This window comes from Salminus brasiliensis, chromosome 8 (assembly GCF_030463535.1).
Source record: "Salminus brasiliensis chromosome 8, fSalBra1.hap2, whole genome shotgun sequence".
NCBI lineage: Eukaryota > Metazoa > Chordata > Actinopteri > Characiformes > Bryconidae > Salminus > Salminus brasiliensis.
The window spans coordinates 23156464-23176015 of record NC_132885.1 but is presented as its reverse complement, the minus strand read 5'-3'; the positions used below and the strand labels follow the sequence as shown (position 1 = coordinate 23176015).

Below are 19552 nucleotides of genomic sequence, written 5' to 3'. Positions count from 1 at the left end.
GTTCCGTAGCTTGATATGTTGGTGTCATCTTTTCATCTGAGTTCATGTTTTATGTGTTTGAGCTAGTGATTTTCTGTAGGAATACATCAGAATAAACACTGTCAGTGTACACTCTTCAAAATGAAGCTATAAAAGATTCTTATTCAGTGGATAATGCTTTAAAGAAATTAGATGTTTGTTTTTTTTATTTTGTAGATGAGGTGTGCTAGTACAAAGTTTAAAGAATCTCCATATTAGTTCCACTCAAAAGAACCTCTATGGCTGCAGGTTTTATCCAAGCAAACACACCTGATTCCACTTGTTTTATCAGTTGGTCTCAGTCTTTGAACAATTGATCAGCTGAACTCCTGCTTTGTACGAATGAAAACCTGCACCCAAACCAGCTCTTCCCAGATAAGAATGAATACCCCTGCTATTTGTGTTTTTCTGTCAGAAGACCCATGTAAAATGGAAACATAATCTGTCCATCTCCGAGCAATGGCTGAAATTGCTATGGTCTTTTTTTGTCTAAGTGTACAAGGTTTTCTGAGATGCTGTTAGCCAGAGAAGCTGCACGTGCTTTGGAGAAACACATGCTAGCTCTCTTCTTACAGGGTTCTTGGCTAACCTTTGATAGAGGAGACCTATGGCAAGGTGGGAATTTGCTTCGAGTGTTGAAGAAAAGTAAGAAGTAAAAGTCAATAAAACATATTTTCCTTCTGCGATTTGCCTTTTTAGGACTCTGGAGTGTCTGTATCACTAAGTGGAGCCCTTTTCATGCATTTCAGAAATGGGTACATTCTCAAAGGCTTGTGTAGCTATAGTTTATGTGTGTATGTGTTTCTTTCTGTATATTCCTACCCTGGAAGCCAACAATGGTTTACTGGGGCCGGTGAAGGTTCAGTAGCGCAAATAATTTCAATAATTGTATAACTACGGAACTAGTGTTCCCAAAGAGCATTATTAATATAATATTAGTTAGCATGGTATTATGCATTTATCAATAAACATTGCAGTTCAGTGGAATAAACTTTGCGTGGGTTGTAGCCACACAGATGGATTTATCAGTGATGCAGGAACTAATATTTGATTCAGAATAAATGAAGTAATGAGGCTGTTCATCAGATTGTTTTCTGTAAATGAGACAAATACCATATATGAATCCTGGAGGCAACATGCATCAGTTTGATGTCAGAAAGGTGTTTGGCTGATTTTTAGAAGATCATTTTTGTTAAGAAGGAAATGACAATAAAATCCAGTGTTTACAGATGTTTCATTTTGGTTGAAAATCAAAGTCACATCTCCTCTTAAACATTGGTTTAGGATCAAATGGCAATGTTAGAGAGATGAATGAAGTGAATTTTGGTTACATAACACTGTAACTTAAAACCAAGCGACATATCAACATCAAACAATTAATTTCTCATTGTGTGGACGTTTACATTATGACGTTCAGCAGATGTTGGGTTTTGGTCACAATCTCTCACAACTAAACGTTGGTATTTTATGATAAAAAGCCATTGGCATGTGATTACATAACATTATAACTTAAAAGCAACAAAATATCATCGTCAGCTGTTGTCACTATTCTACGTCAAATTGACGTTGGCATTAGACGTTGTCCTGATATTGAATTTAGATCGCCCGAAGTCACAACCTGCCTTCCATCAGATTATAGTGTCTATTGATGTTTTGTGCCCAGCTGGGAAAAACACCTGAATACTAACTGCAAAGGACTTGGTGTATACTGAGTTTAAAAGGAAGGATCAGAATGTGGGAAAGAGACAAAAAAGAGAGAAAGAGAGAGCGAGGGAGAGAGAGTCAGAATGCTCCGAGGAGCCCCTTGCGATCTTTTCCCCCCGGGATTCTCTCTCTTCTCTGAGTTCAAACCAGACGTTCTGTCCTTTTATCTTGACAAAATTATCTTTTGAACAAGTCCTGGTCTATCCAGCCAATTCAGAGTGCCCATATGTTAACATCCCCTAACTGACCACCTCCCCAATGGGCTATGCTGTAAACCCATTTGAGGTAGGGTTTTTTGTTCATTGTTTTTATTAAGTTATAAATAGAACTACAGAGTTCATAAATCCATGAACCAGAATCAATGACTTCTTACTGCTTTATTTAAAAGCCTGAAGTTATTGTCTGAGGTGGTATGGCGGAACATACCCCATGCCGAGTCCTTGGGAGGAGACAGCAGTCCACTAATGCAGAATACTACAGACTATTTAGCACATTATTTTTCTTCACCCTCCTCAAGCGCTCTTTAATTAAGATAAATCACTCCGAGCTCTTCTGTGTATATTACTCCCGCAAGTCCTCCTTACATGTTCTCTACTCTGCTGTCATAGTTCTCACTGGCCCATATGTGTGCTTTCTTCCTGTGGCACTTCAGAGCAGTCAGTGAAGCAGCTTATGCCTAACAATCCGGTGTGAATGTTTATCTGAATCTCTCTGCGTCTGGTCAGGAGAGTGTGTGCCTGTTGTTTGGTAGTAGATATGAGGATTAGTCCTAAATATCTGCCTGCTCACTGTCTCCTGGCATTGTCTATGCTCTGTCTTTACAGAGCGGGCTGCATGCCAATTAAAAAACATGAATGTGGTGGCCTGACATCTTGGGAGGCATAGATAGCAGGATCAGAGAAAATACTGCAGTATTTCTTCAAGCCTAGCAAAAGGGCAGACTGCCTTTAAATTGACACTGAACATTTTTCATGCTGCTTATTATGAAGAAGAGTGCTATTCAGGCACGGCTATGTATGGAAGTTGATGGCGCACAAAGATCACAGTAAGCGATACCACTTTTTTCTGTTGCGATGCCGATAGTGAAACCTTGAGCACAGGCCAATGCTCATACAGATCGTTTTGGGTTTGTATTAAAACTCACTAAGCCTCAAACTTTTTTTGCACTTCATGGTGTATTTCTGAGTGAAATACCATTGGGGTGGTCTTTTGTGCTAGCATTTATGGGTGAGGGTGTTTTAGATGTGGGCAAAATACCTTCTCTCTATAATATCTCTTTTAAGTGATATGATATAATCAGCTGAGTATGATCAGGACATGCACTAATAAGGTACACTATACCAAAAGTGTTGGAACTTTAAGTCATTTCCATTACCACAGATTTATAAAATCCATCACCTAGCCATGCAGTCTGTCTACACACAATAGTGGGTGGTCATAAAGAGCTCATTGAATTCCAGCATGGTACTTTAACTGTGCCCCACTTCTGCAACATGTCAGTTTGTGAAATTTCCTCCCTCCTAGATATTCCATCATCAACTATGAGTGGTATTATTACAAAGTGGAAGTGATTAGGAACCACAGCAACTCAGCCACGAAGTGACAGACCTTGAGAAGTTTCAGAGTGGGGCCTTGAGAGCTGGGACACATGGTGCACAAAAGTCACCAGCTGCTTATTACGGCATATGGATTTGGAATTTGGGATTTCAAAAGCTCTTGTAGATGTCCCAAAACTTTTGTCCATAGAGCGTATCTTGAATTTCATCTCGACTTTGTGGTGGCCATCTAAAAGTACTGTGTCCAAACATTTAACAGTCTAATATCCTACAGTAAAAAAAAATAAAAATAATAATAATAATAATAATAAATAGGTCTGCCGATGACTTGCTTTTTGCACAGCATTTCATTCTTGAATAGGGCAGAGGAGTCATTAAACATGTGTGAGAAGTGGCGAACGTGGCGTGAGACCATGAAATTAGGTCTAATTCCGTGATTCCCGCACTCTGCCTGGACAGGAGATATCTGTTAAACTACTTATTTTAATCTGTTCCAAAGTGCAAATGTGTAGAGACTATTTAAAATCGAGACATTGTAATTGAATTAGAATCACTAATTGAATTAGTTTTTCCTTTAGAAGAAAGGAAGAAATCAGTGAAGTCTGTAGGACTGAACGACTCTCACTTGCCTTCCCTTGCTCTCAGAACAGCTTCGGTTCTTTTTGCTATGGATTTGTGCAACAAGATGTTGGAAATATTCCTGTGAGATGTGGTTGAGATATATATATTCAGGAGCACTTTAATACTGTGAATCTACCACATCCCGAAGGTGTTCTATTATATTCGGATCCAATGACTGTGAAGACCAGTGAAGAACACTGCTTTGTGACTTGGTGCATTGTCATGCTAGAAGTAGCCATTAGAAGATGGGAGGGTAAATTGTGGCAGTGAAGGGATGAAAGTGATCAATCACAATACAATACAATTAAATAGACGGTGGCATTAATGTGATGACTGATGAACGGTCCCAAAGTGTGCTAAAAACAAATTCCCCACACCATCACACCACCTCCACCAACCTGGACTGTTGACACAAGACAGGTTGGGTCCATAGATTCATGTTGATGGTAGGATCAAAAGCTGATCCTACCATCTGTGTGCCTCAATAGAAATCGAGATTCACCAGACCGGGCTGCATTTTTCCTTTGTTCAACTGTCCAGTTTTGTTGAGCCTGTGTCCACTGCAGCTTCAGCATCCAGTATGATCTGCTGCTGCTGGAGCCCATCCACTTCAAGGTTCAACATATTCTGCATTCTGATATATATTTTTCTGCTCACCACAGTTGTACAGAGCAGTACCGAGTTATTGTAGACTTTCTGTCTGCTTCAACCAGTCTGGCCAGCAAGGCATTTCCGTCTGCAGAGCAGAAGTGCTGCTCACTGGACTTTTTTTTCGTTATTGCACCATTCTGAGTAAACTCTAGAGCGTGCTGTGCCTAGAATCCCAATATTCACACCATACAAAATCACTGAGATCAACCCCCCCCACCCCATTCTGACGGTTGATGTGAACATTACCTGAAGCTACTGGCCCGTGCCGGCATGACCCTATGCACTGCACTTCATCCTCGCAGTTAGTTGATTGGATAACTGATGAATGAGCAGGCGTACAGGTGTCTGTTAATAAAAGTGCAGTGTGAGCTTATTTTAATTATTGCCAAGAGTAGATGTGATTCATGGTGGACTTTCCTGGCATTTTTGTTTTTCTTTAAATGTAAAAACAGAGCAATTAATACTGAAGAGTCTTGCCTCTAATGCATCTTACAGTTAATCCTTCATTGTCTTTGGAGGCCACTTTAGTGCACTTAGAGAACTGGTGAAAATGCAGACTGAATGCAATCTGCCTGATGATCTGAAGTGTAGAGTTATGCTGATCAGAACTCTGATGTTAGCTGCTTTGCAGTTGAAAAGTGTTTGTAGTTGCATCAGTTCTTAAGAGCCTCATGTTGCATTTCTCACCATCTCAACATCTGCTGTTTTTTAGTTGACAAATAAGCTAGACCTGCTTGCCAGAGACAGTGTAATGTCTTTGTATCCTCCTTCTTTTTTGCTTTTATATGCAAATGATTTATATACTCTCCCAGTTCATGGTCTGGAAACGTATATCTCTGTTTACAAATAGGCATGTCTATATATTCCATTTATATCCTGTGTGATTGTGTGTCAGGAAGACACAAAACCATACTTTATTCTCCTCTTGAGAAGACGCATAATGAAATTTCTTGTTAGCAAGATACATTGCTATCATTACCACTTAGGGGCAATTGAGACAGAAAGTGCTTTAAAGTAACCAGGATCTTGTTTTTTTCCCATTGTTTTATTTTATTATTTTCCACTGTCAGCGTGGAATGGTGCAAAGTGGCTTCTTCTGTCTTGCCGCGGAGTGCTCTGACAATTTTTGTGGATAACAAAGGAGCAATGTTGAAAGTGTGAGAGAATGGCAGCCCACATTTCTACTGCCGAGAGAAATTGTGGAGAGGAATAGAAGTAGAGCATGTGCTGGCAAAAGACAGATAACGATCATTTCATTTCTATATGTTCTTTATACATAATTGGTTCCCTCGAATAGATAATCACAGTGGTAAACAAAAGTGTCCTGTTGGAAAAGCCCCTTCATGCTGTGATTTCAGTGATTGCTCTACAATGAAAATTAACTTTTGATGATTCTGTAAATCCCTGATGTCATGACCGTATCTTCTCTTGGTCTCCAGCTCTTTTTAAGCATGCCAAAAAGCAGAAATCATTTGGCCTCTGCACTGCACTGTAAATTCTGTTACATTTTTAAAGATGTGGAGGAAATATGAACACATTCTCTTATTGTTATTCTTTTATTTGTTCTTGTTTAACATTGGGTCACAATTGCATGATTATCTGACCAATAGAAATACACCACAGTGGCTTTTTACATTGACTTTCATTGAAAGCTAAGAAGTTTTTTTTTCCTTCTCTTGTGAAGTTGCCATTTTTGGAGAGACGAGGCAAGAATAAGTTTTGTTTATAATAATTAATGTTTAGTTGTAGAGATGCCCTATCAGCATTATTATGCCAGTATCTACATAAATGCTGGATTGGATATAAGATGGAAAGTAAAGCCATAATATGATCCAAATACTTGACAAATCTAATCTAGAATAGCACACAATCACAACTGCACTGTGTGATGTGATGTTGTTAGCTGTGCATTTCTTCCTGTGGGGGACAAGAACTTATTCATATGTGGCAGTGGTGGCTCAGCGGTTAGAGCGCTGGGCTATCGATAACAGGGTTGTGGGTTCGCTTCCCGGGCTAGGCAAGCTGCCACTGTTGGGCCCTTGAGCAAGGCCCTTTACCCTCTCTGCTCCCCGGACGCTGGACTTGGCTGCCCACTGCTCTGGGTGTGTGTGTGTGTACTCACTGCCCCTAACGCGTGTGTTCACTACCAGATGGGTTAAATGCAGAGAACACATTTCGCTGTACAGTGACAAATATGTGCACCTTTACCTTTGATGCTCATCTTAAGTAAAGTGCTTCAATTAGATGGTGTAGTGCAGTGGGTAACAACATTGTTTTTCCTTGTGGCAGCCTGGGTTCCAATGGTTTACAACGTGCTGACCTAATAAAGAGTCTTTAGGCAGGACTCAAATGTAGATATTTCCTAAAAACTACGCCATAAATTGTTATTTTATTAGGGTATTAATATCTGAAAAAAGTCTCTGCGCAGGTGGTGTGTATTTGAATCAGGGAGTACCAGAGCGACTGTATGTGAAATTAGACATATGTAAGAATTTTGTTTGATTTTACATTCAGCACTTTTCTGAATATAAATCCACACCTATAATAACACATGGATGAACAAAACTCACAGTTCGATAATTTTTCAGGTCAGAAAAAAAAAAAAAAGGGAAACAAATATGAAACAGCACTTTTACTTTTTAGTTTAAATTTATTTTGTGTTACTGCTTCCTTTGTATTAGTGAATTTTGAATTTGGCATGGCCATTTGTTCATTTGTATTAGTGACTTTATTTTATCAGTGACACGGTCTGTAAGTTTGTTTGAATAAGTTTATTTTTATACAGTCTGTTAGTTTGTTTGTATACGTTTATTTTGTCACAGTGTGTTAGTTTGTTTGTATTAGTGGCTTTTATGTTGACACGGTCTGTTAGTTCGTTTGAATTAATGACTTTTATTTTGACATGGGCATTTGTTCATTTGTATTAGTGGCTTTTATTTTGTCACGGTCTGTTAGTTAATTTGTATATGTTTATTTTGACACAGTCTGTTAGTTTGTTTGTATATGTTTATTTTGTGACGGTCTGTTAGTTTGTTTGTATTAGTGGCTTTTATGTTGACATGGTCTGTTAGTTAATTTGTGTTAGTTCATTTGTATGATGACTTTTATTTTGACACAGTCTGTTAGTTCGTTTGAATTAATGACTTTTATATTGACAGTTTGTTCATTTGTATTAGTGACTTTTATTTTGTCACGGTCTGTTAGTTCATTTGTATTAGTGGCTTTTATTTTGTCACGGTCTGTTTGTTTTTTTCTATTAGTGGCTTTTATGTTTTCACGGCCTGTTAGTTCATTTGAATGAGGACTTTTATTTTGACACAGTCTGTTAGTTTGTTTGAATTAATGACTTTTATATTGACAGTCTGTTCATTTGTATTAGTGGCTTTTATTTTGACATGGAATGTTTGAGATGTAGCGATTTAGGTAGACCCTCCTTTTTTTCCTTATTCTGTTCCACAGTAAAAGTCAACAGTGGAGTTTGTGGTTCTGAGGTTTGACTTGGAGACTCCCACTCCTCACACTAATACAACTCTGCTCTCCACTCACACTCCACAGTGGTGGAGCTGCAGATGTGTGGCCTTGCTCAGTGTGTTGTCTTCTGGCTTTTGTGGCTTAATGTTTACAAACTGTACCGGTTTGGCCCCACACTCTGCTCACATGACAGACAGCTGCTCAGTCTGTATGTTTATGCTGCAGCTCTGCGTCCAGACTGAGGGAATTATTACTGTATTGCAGTAAAACTGCATCCCACACTGATGTGGTTAAACTCTGGCGATCCACAGTTGGTGGCTGATCTGTGCAGATCACAGTTTATCTGTGGTCCATCAAACCGCTCATAACTAGTGTACTAGGCTGAGCTGTTGTTTGCTCCAGACCTGACATAAATTTCCATGTATGCCAACTAATTGTTTTTCAGAAAAGTGTTGATGTGTCCTTTGTTGCCAGCTCTGCATGGGAATAATTGTAGGTTGCTACGCTCTTATTGTATAGGGACTATACAGAGAAAATGACAGCTGTCAAATGAAGAAGAGGAAGAACAAATACAGTGACCTGAACGTGTGTTTCCACTTTCTTTTTTTTTTCACTTTTTTTGCCAGAAAATTGCTGTGTTTATTGAATGAAATGTACTGTAAATAAACTGAATAAAATGTGCAGTTGGAAGCTCAATGTGTATCTGGGTTGAGACTGAGATGCTGTGGATACAAATGCAGGTGTTATAGTCCTGTTTAAACACAAAGTTGGTGCATGTGCACAGGAACATGCATTTAGGTTGCTGAAATATTAAGCAGCATATTGGTCATGTACACAGTGACCTCATGCCAAATAATATGCCTATTTATGTACGTATATATGTATTTATTTATTTATTATATTGTATGGATAATGTGGCATCTACAGAATGTACAGAAGTCCCTGTATTTACTGAGTAATACACCTTAGTGTGTAACAAGCCTTTCTGCATTAAGGGGTTAACCCCTTAAACAGAGTATGGCCCCCCGGCGGGCCTATTACCAGAGATTAACCCCAGCAGTTTGTACAGAAGTCCCTGTAGTTACTGAGTAATACACCTTAGTGTGTAATAATCATTTCTGAATTAACACAGCCAGGCTTATTACACACTATGGCATATTGCTCAGTAACTACAGGGATGTCTGCACATGCATTTTGTAGATGCTAAATCATACACTCTCCTTCACTACAGGGAACAAACCTGATGCTAATACCATACAGAAGCTATTCATAGTGGATTCAATAACAGGGCACAGCAACGACATTTCACGTTTCTATACAGTACAGTGAACCTGTGTGTTCTATGCAGTAATAATCAGGATGATGGTTGATGGTGATTAAAATAATTTAAAAGTAACTCCTGTTGTTCTTATCCACCAGAATTATCTACACAGTGTACAGAGCAGCTACAGGGTTCAAACCATGGAAAAATTAAGATGCATGTTTTTCATTGGACAGCAGATATATAAAGACACATATAAAGGTTTGGCCTTTATAGGCCTGTGTAGTGGTTTGATTGGCGGAAGTTCCAAACCCTGCTTTTTTCTGTGGTCAGAACTCTAAGTTGGCCCTAAGTGATTAAAAAGCAATGTTGTTTTTTCCCTTCTCCAGCAAGCATTACTACCTTTGAACATTTGCAGAAGCATAATCAGTTACTGAGCTCGTATCCCTCGTACTGAGAGTTAAATCCCCGTGTAGTTGAACAGCTTGTTATGCCTGAGTGCTACCGAGTCACATGGGTCCTTTAAAAAAGATGCCACTCTGTCTCCTGCCAAGCACCAGCAACAACAACTACTAAAAAAAAAAGAAGGGACAATTACAATATGCCATATTGGACAGAAAATTGTCTGCTTGTAGGGGTGCTCCTTTTGAGGCCTGTGATTTAAATGCTTTAATAGGATATAGTATATGTGTGTTATTGTGCCAAAGTAGTTGCTTGGCTACAGTGATGAGTGCTGCTAAACAGGAAAGAGCTTAACGAAAGCTGCTGTTGATTCAGAAACAATACATGGCTTGCAGGTTGATGTTATTTGGTCACAGAAGACATGCTTGTGAAAGTTTTTGAGAGTTAAGAGGCAATTTAAGAGGACGACACACTTGCTTTCTCTTCTTTCAGAGTTTTCAAATGAACAGTTACAAGTGTTCTCGTAATTTCATTGCCTTGTTTCTGTCTGAAGCACCTCTCTGATTCTGCTGCATGCGGCTCTATTGATCCCCGCCTCCGGCTCAGGACTGTCAGCGCACACACCCGCACATCGCCGAGCTGACGGCTGAGGAAGAGCGAAATCAAAAAGCAATTTACATCTCTCTCTCTATATCTCTCTCTCTTGCTCTCTTACTCACTCTCTCTCTCTTTCTCTTTGTTACCCTCCCTTCTTTTTTTCCCCTCTGCAGAGCTCCTGTCAGCCTGTCACGAGCTGCACTGCCGCTACGGCTGCATCATGACCAGAAACGGCACCTTCTGCTTCTGCGCAGACGGCTTCGAGGTGGGAGAGGACGGCCGCAGCTGCAGAGGTAGGCCTCCTCGGAGGGCCGGCCAGCCCCAGCCTTCACCGCTGGTCATTGTGCAGAGTGAAGGATTGGCTGAAGGAAAGGGAACAAGGGCTATCTGTCTCCAAGGAGTCTTTTCACACTTTCTGTCTGCCTTCATTTGACACATGGCATTGACTTCTCAATGGAGGAACACTATTTTTTTTGGTGGGGCAGGGACTGTCTTGCTCTAAATTATGTCTCCTGAGGAAGGCCGTGATGATGTTTAGTGTTCATGTTTTGCAGATACACTATATGTCCAAACCTATCCATGCTCCCCTTCTAATTAGAGAACTCGGCTACATTACAGTGCACCCAGAGCTGAAACAGGCATTCAATTACACACATACAGCTTGTATAATCTCCATAGAAAAGCATCCGTAATTATATGGTACACTTTGGAGCAGCCGCATTTGGAGTGGTGTTTGAGATCCAGAACTAGTAAACAAATGTCAGTACTTGAACTGTCTAATTTATTTTGTGGCTGATTGCAATCAAATTCTCACAGCAATGTTCTAGCATTTAAGGGGAGCCTTTGAATATGAGCACAGGAAATGATAATAAAAAAAACTCTATTTTTAATACTAGGGATGTACATGAGTGTTAATTATAGGTAGCTAAAGTTAACAATATATTAACTACTCTAGCTGATGTTAGCCACATGTAAACTACTAGCTGACATTAGATAGATGTTAACTACTATAGCTGATGTTAGATAGATTTTAACTAATGTAGCTGGTGTCAAATAGATGTCAACTACTCTAGTTGACATTACATAGATGTTAACTATTCTAGCTGATGTTAGATAGATGTTAAGTACTCTAGCTGACACTAGATAGATGTTAACTAATGTAGCTGGTGTCAAATAGATGTCAACTACTCTAGCTGATGATAGGGATAGATGGCAACTACTCTAGCTGACATTAGATAGATGTTAACTACTCTAGCTGACATTAGATAGATGTTAGCTATTCTAGCTGATGTTAGATAGATGTTACTTACTCTAGCTGACATTAGATAGATGTTAACCACTCTAGCTGATGTTAGATAGATGTTAACTACTCTAGCCGACACTACATAGATGTTAACTAATGTAGCTGACGTTAGATAGATGTTAACTAATGTAGCTGGTGTCAAATAGATGTCAACTACTCGTTTGGTGTGGCGCAACAGATAACACCACTACCTGCCAGTGAGCTACCACACCACGTGGGAGGCTGTGTTCGATTCCAGGTCTGGGTGACTATGCTGCGCTACACCAATAAGAGTCCTTGGGCAAGACTCCTAACACTACACTGACCCACCTCTGTAATACGAGTACCCTTGTAAGTCGCTCTGGATAAGAGCGTCAGCTAAATGCCTTAAATGTAAATGTAAATGTAAACTACTCTAGCTGATGATAGGAATAGATGGCAACTATTCTAACTGGCATTAGATAGATGGTAACTACTCTAGCTGACATTAGATAGATGTTAACTACTCTAGCTGACATTAGATAGATGTTAACTATTCTAGCTGATGTTAGATAGATGTTAACAACTCTAGCTGACATTAGATATATGTTAACTAATGTAGTTGACGTTAGATAGATGTTAACTACTCTAGCTGACATTAGATGTTAACTACTCCAGCTGACATTAGATAGATGTTATCTGCTCTAGCTGATGTTAGATTTATGATAACTACTCTAGCTGACGTTAGATAGATGTTAACTACTCTAGCTGACATTAGATGGATGTTAACTATTCTAGCTGATGTTAGAGATAGATATTACATACTTTAGCTGATGTTAGCTAGATGTTACTTACTCTAGCTGATGTTCGTTACATATTAACTACTCTAGCTGCCATTGGATAGATATTACCTACTGTTGCTGATATTAAATAGATTTTAACTACCGTAGTAGATGTTAGCTTGATATTAAGGTAAAGGTGCACGTAGTACACTGTACTATGTACAGCAAAATATGTCTTCCACATTTTACCCATCTGTGGTAGGGAACACACACGCACTAGTGAACTAGGGGCAGTGAGCACACACACACCCAGAGCGATGGGCTGCCAACTCCAGCGTCCGAGGAGCAGAGCTCAAGGGCCCAACAGTGGCAGCTTGCCGAGCCCGGGCATCGAACCCACAACCGTGTCATCAATAGCCTGGAGCTCTAACGGCTGAGCCACCACTAGCCCTTGCTGTAGCTCATTTTAGCTAGATATTACTTACTCTAGCTGATGTTGGCTACATGTTATCTACCCTAGCTGCTATTGAATAGATGTTAATTACTATAGCTGACATGAAATATATTTTAACTACTGTAGCTGATGTTAGAGATAGAGAGATTTTTTACATTAAACATGATATTCATTCATTGTTTCAAACTTATTCATTCATTTAAATTCAGAAGAAATATCGGATGGTGTGTATATATTTTGTATATATAGTGTACAACTGAATTTAGAACTTGTTTTGTACCTCACTCTTGTTTAACAAAAGTTCTATGGAGTGATGAACAACCTTTACTTTCCTAAATAAGCTTCTTAATGAATGGTCCTTTAAAGAAATGCTCTGACAAGAACATAACTGGAACATAAACAGTCCAGTACAATCTACTGTGTTTGTAAGGTGAGGTTGCTCATCACAGACAATAACAGATATTTTCACTGCCCTTGTAGGTCCCATTGACTTAAAACACACCTCTAATCCGCCCCTCCTTTTAGATCTTTTTGCAATCTAATCCTCACAGTATTTTGCCAGAGCTTGCAGTGTTCTCAAATCATTCTATTATTCCTGCACTTCCTGAACATGCAAATCCGCGGTACTTAGTTCCGTGCCAGGAAGCCACTGTTTCAGCCTCAGACGCTCCGCCCACACTCACGCTGAGCGTCTGATATCTAAGCTAAGCTGGCTACGATTGTCACGATTTTGTGGGTTATTTACTGACTGCATGTGTTAAGAGGTTGAACATCTTCATTTTATGGACTTTTTTGTGTAGCATTCATTGAACTTTAGCTGCTATTAGTTCAGAGTCATACAGCATGTTTATTTCAACACATTTTCAAGATTTGTTTGTTCAGGTGGTAGATTGTACATGTGAATGATCTAAGTACAGCAAATTCCATTACAGCGTTTTGGTTAAGTTAAAAATTTAATTAAAATGTATACTTTCTGCTTTATTTATGAAGAATGCAGCTTGACATGACAAGAGTGCAGACATGTAGCATTGGTCTACAATAAGTAAAAAAATAAAATAAAAAAAAAATCTCTGTCTCTATGAGCCTGTAAAAAATCACCCATTGACAGATTCTCAAGAGAGCCAAAAGTGTCTCTGTTATGGAACTGGTCCATAATTTGACATCTTCATTTGTACTGCAGATACAAAAGACACTGTGCAACGTATTGTCAACTGTAACAGAAATCTGACTGACAGAGGCAGCAGTTACTCAGGAAGAGGCACTGTCTTCACAATGGAGCACCAGTTCCCTGTATCCACATCCTCAAGCCTTCAAATCAGAGGAGACTAATCAGTAAATTCAGATTGGTAGATTATACTGTGCTCCTTTCTAAACAGGCAAAACTCTGGAGACTGCCTCATGGCAGGACAGGTCCGCTGATGTGAGACGGCACTTACAAAAAGCCACAGCAAGGCCACATTAAGCGGATTTTATGTATTTGGGTCATGTTTGAGCACACCTAATTTGTCATAAGAGACTCTTCCTCTGTGTGCAGATCATGATGAATGCTCGGAGTACGGGACATGCAGCCAGACCTGCATGAACACCTATGGCTCGTATCGCTGTGGCTGCGCAGATGGTTACAGCCTGCAGTCCAATAGGCACTCCTGCAAAGCCAAACAGGGTAAGCATGATGAATTAATGACTGGATTGTTGCAGTTCTTATATTTATGTACACAGTTTCTTTCTTTCTTTTTTTTATGAATGTGTTCTCAGCACGAACAAAGCCGTGTCACCTTATGTGTCAGTGTTGAGATGAGGGACAATGAATCTATGCAGGCTTGCATTTGGCTGTAATAGACAGTGGGCACTTGGGATTACAGCACTGATGTAACCTAACTGTAACTCAGTCATCTAGCAGTGAATTGATTTGGGGTTTTTTTTCTGAAATGATGTGAAACCAAAAGAGAATTGTCAGTAGAGATGTTTTTTATGTATGTTGCACCGTATAATAACCTCCTGCATCATTTGTATGGCCTTAAAAAAAGAGTTTTCCATCTGCTCGACAAAGCATTCGAATGTACAAAACACCTCTATGGAGGAGGTCTGATCCAGAACAAGCAATCACAAGTAAGCAAGGTTGCGTTTACAATATTCACTTGCTGTTGAAAGCTCTGTGAAAACCATGTGTTTAAGGCCAACAATATGACCAATAATGCAGTATGTGAAAATGAGTTCTTCATTACTGTATTTTTAAAAGAGCCAATTCTCCAAATACAGAGATTTAAGAGCCCCAAATTTTGGATTTCTTGCAGAGATGTTTTCATGCACCCACACTTACACTGAGTCACTGTCTTGGAAAATGCATTCTTCGACAGCAGACACATCAATAGACTGGCTGTGTTTTGTTGTGAAGAAGGTGAACAATACAGAAAGTCTATTTTTTTTTTTAAAAAACAGTGGCCTACAGTCAAACAACACTGGCAGTTCTGAGACATATATCCAGATGAAGAAAATAACAGAGAACTATCTGGTACACTTCATTAGACAGCTAAGTTGCTTTTGTTAAAGGTAGCTCCCGTAATTGTGTTGCTAAGGTCAAATTAGTCATATATTTGCCCATTTTAGTAGTAGCCATAAAATGCAGTCGTCATCACCTTCCTTTGGAGGTCTCTCGGTTGAACATTGCATTTTTTTATTCAGTAACCTTGATGGAATCAATTAGAAACATAGTTTGCAGGCATTTTATCAGTACGGTGGAATTCAGTCTCTGCATTTAAGCCATCCGTGGCAGTGGACACACTCAGACTCATGAAGAAGGGCAGTGAACGCACACACACAGCAGTGGGCAGCAGTTGGGCGTTAGATGCCTTGTTCAAGGGCATCTAAGCGTTGTTCCTTTACTCCCCTCACGTCTTGCCAGTCTAGGGGATTGAACCATTGACCTTCCAAGCCCAAGCCCTCTGCTCTAAATTTGCAGGTCAACACTTAAAAGTGTTGAAATTGTAGAGGATGATTTGATATACAGAAATTGTCAGCTTTGTTGTCCACATGAGCTTTGTGTAAATTGTTTTCACATTATCCCTCCCTTTTCAGTCCTCATTGCTCTCTAGCAGCTCAACACAGCCCTAACATTTCACACACACACACTCACACAGAGCCAACAGTCCTATTTCACCTGATGACAGAGTTATAGTTGAAATATTTGAATGAATTATGTATATTAATCAAAAACGTCAAGTTCTATTCTGCAAGTGGAATCGCTTCTGGAGGGCATGCAAAATGAGGCTATACTGACGCTTGTTTGTCCCTGAAGATCAACTGAGCTGGGAACATTATTAGGTTAACATGTCAGTTTCACTGTGTGGAATTGACTCTCGGAATTGACTCCATTGATTTCCATCAAAAAGAATTGGATTTGGAGTTGACTCCAAAACGTCTAGAGTCAGAACACCTGTACAATTCATTGTGCCCTAAAGACGTTTGACAGAGATGGACTTTTGATGGTGCGTACTCTGATGTTATCATGCAGCAGCCAATAGTGGACAGTGTGTGGTGGATTTTTGCGTTGATTTTAAACACAGTGGATGTGAAACTACTACTTCTAATCACTGCCATCAACTGCCTTCTTGTAGATAGTAGAACAGTGACCATTTTCTTTTTTCAGATTTATTATTATTTTTACATATTTTTTTGCAATGCAACCTAACCTGTATGAGAGATTAATTTTGAAATCCAGTGTATGTATTATTTCGGCAGCCCGGGCCAAACATGCGGTACAGCGGAATCCAGCATTCTTGTCAGTAAATGTTTTCTCATTGCTTTTAGCGAGAATGTCTTAAGTTATGGTACAGTTTGAGCTTCACTGCTGGCATCAGTTTTTGCTCTGGCGAGAGACAGATAATAGAGCCTTTGGCTGGAGATAAGCCAGACATCGAGGATTAAGTGCAGAGTGATTTTATGAAGAGGAGAGCCTGAAGGACAGCTATTCTCTATCTCCATCAAACCCTCCCAATGATTACATGCCTAATGGCACCTGCCTGGGCAATTCACTCCTCACAAGTCAGAAATCCAATCAAGTTTATCATTAAATATGCTGCTTTGTAAAGGGGGGGGGGGTCACAGAGACACTGCCTGACTGCAATTTTAGGTTGATTCAAGAGCCAGTTTACCTAATATCTGGTAGTAGTTTTTTAATCAGACGGCCAAATGTTGTTGGGGCAGGTGATAGATTGTTGAGTTCTGGCCTCTGGTGGGATTTCTGTTTGCTTAGGTGAATGGAGTTGAGTGACCCATTTTGTTGCTCACCTGCTAACGTTATTAGTGCCGGGCTTCCATAAAGGTTAGAGAGAGTAAGTTAATTACTGTGATTATGGAGCTGCCTGATGCCATTTCCAGGCTTCCCATGCATTTTTCAACAGCCCTACAAAGAAAACGCCTCAGTTTCAGGGCCCATATGTCAGGTGCAGACTTTCTGATGTAAATATCCGTCTTTGAATAAATGAATAATGGTGAGCACGACGCAAATCATGAATAATAAGTCACAATGCTCATGTGCTGCTTGTGAAACCACAATGGTTGTGTTGTGCACAGGAGTTTGTGACCTAAAAAAAGAAAAAAAGAAAAAAAAAGATGAAGTGCCCTTGTATATTTATCGGTCCGGTGCATTGGAACCCGTTTGCACATGTGTGTGGGGAAATTGAATGGGGATTAAGGTACAGAACGCTCAGTGGGAAATAGCTGCAAGGCACAGCACACCTTGCTGGTAGATGTAGCATCAGGCCTGCTTTTAATCAATGTGACTGTTTTCCTAGGAGGAATAAACTGAATATCATTACCCATAAACTTAACTGAACTCACAGCTCACCCACATTAATATTAATTTAGCAGAAAGAGGTTGTAGCGAGAGGATAACTATGGGGTTTCCATTAGTTATAAAAGCTCATGCATATAAATTTCTGTGCAACCCCACTCCCTGGCCATCAGATGGGGACTGGCAGAGTATGAAAAACCTATTAAGGAAGTGAATATTTAATAAGAATTTTTTATATATCTCGTCAACAAAACAGAATATACATTTTATCAGTTTGTGTCACAAGATTCAGTACTTTCCAGTTCTTCTTGCAGATGACTGCCATACAGTTTAGTCATCACTTATTTCATTTTCTCTCATTTTTATTGTCTTACAGTGTCTCTCGTCCATGGTCTTTATTTTATGCTTTATTTAATGCGCTGCGGTGGCCCTATAAAACAACTCTATCCCGAAAAGAGAAGGAGAAAAATTATGGAGCTTTTCTTTCTATCTTTTTTTTTTCTTTACAAACCCTGTCAAGGCTCTTGTTAGTCAAGCATTCCTTTAGATACAACATTCTCTCTTTTGTTTGGCACGCAGCCATCTTAATGAGTGCCTGGGTGGAAATGTTGAGGCAGCCACTTAGAGTGTTCCAGCGAAAAAATCTCCATGCTATCTCAGAGAGTAATTGCCAGCCTGCTACGTGATGTTGAGAGAAGACATTCAGTTTTACTACTTTTGAAAATGGACATGTTGATTTATAGCATTTATTCGAGTAGTGGCCCTGATTCGAACTTTCCTTTGCTGATAAATTATGGGTTTTGACAACATAAAAAGCGTATACTCAGGTATAAACAAAGCCTTCTATAGGTTTCCTGTGGCAACCTAGGAGTTGCTTGATATCTCCTCTCATTAATGAGATGGAAAAGAAGGGATGCCTAGTTGTAAAGAGCACAGTTGGCAAGATGTTAATCAAATATGGTAATACCGATATGAATAGATTAAGTTATGGTTTCTTGTAGGGCCGGACAATCATAAATAAAATATCACAATGCTTGATACAATTTTTACAGTATAAAAATATATATTTATACAAATAAATAAATAAAGTGTGCAGATAATTTGTAATTGTAATTGTACATACTGAGCTGAACTACATCCAGTAAGAAGCACTAATTGCACTGTCTGGGTAAACAAACATGTAGTTGGTCAGTACTGGCAATATTCAGGATTTACTCTGAGAAGCTTATTGTATCATGGTGTTATGCGTTTTATCACAGCAATGTTGAATACTGGCATATTGTCTACGTCATTCTGACAGCTACATTTAAAATCAAACTATATAGCATTTTCCCTTACACTAACAGCTTTAGAATCCTGTTGATGCTCGACTGACCTGTAATAGTGATAGTAGCGTCTCTATCATTGCTCCTCCCAGGCTTGACATGCTGGTATCTGCACTATGCAGCTGTGAAGAAGGGGACAGGGCAACGCTTTTGCAGGTGTAATGCTATGTATAACCATCTTCAGTCATCTTGTAATATTACTGTACCACGTCAGTCCACATGCTTCTTTCAATGATGGTTCTATATCTCTCAGCTTGTCCCAAAATGCATGTGTAAAGCATGTCCTTTAGTGGTGGCTCAAAGCATAAATTCCACTTCCCAAATGTAAGAGAATGTGAGAGAATTACCAACTCTTGTGCAATATTACTCCTTTTAATGCATTATAATCAAATAAAGAATTTCATTTGAACATGAATCATGTATGGTCATGTATGGACCAAAGTACCAGAGGCTTGAGCTAGTGAGTACAATCCACATTTTCTAAGGGTGCTCCAGTTTTCTCCCACCACTCCAAAACATGCCACTAGATGGACTGGCTATGCTAAATTGTCCTTAGGCATATGAGTAAAAGAGTATTAGTCTGCACTAGCACTCTTTGTCAATAATGTCTGTCTGAGCCACTGCGGCCCTGGCCAGAATAAAAAGATGAAAATGAAT

The 19552-nt window shown here is 39.4% G+C and overlaps 1 protein-coding gene across 5 annotated transcripts in view; it reads left to right on the top strand.

Moving 5' to 3' along the window:
- Positions 1-19552, top strand: part of lrp1bb (low density lipoprotein receptor-related protein 1Bb) — a 374780-nt gene that overhangs the window by 136435 nt on the left and 218793 nt on the right. For all 5 annotated transcript variants that reach the window (XR_011980029.1, XM_072686149.1, XM_072686147.1 and 2 more), the window contains 2 exons: positions 10455-10574; positions 14313-14441. Coding sequence is in view for 4 of the 5 variants with exons in the window: in XM_072686149.1 (XP_072542250.1) it covers positions 10455-10574; positions 14313-14441 (249 nt within the window). In the remaining variant the exon portion in view is untranslated. The remainder of the gene's footprint in view (positions 1-10454; positions 10575-14312; positions 14442-19552) is intronic.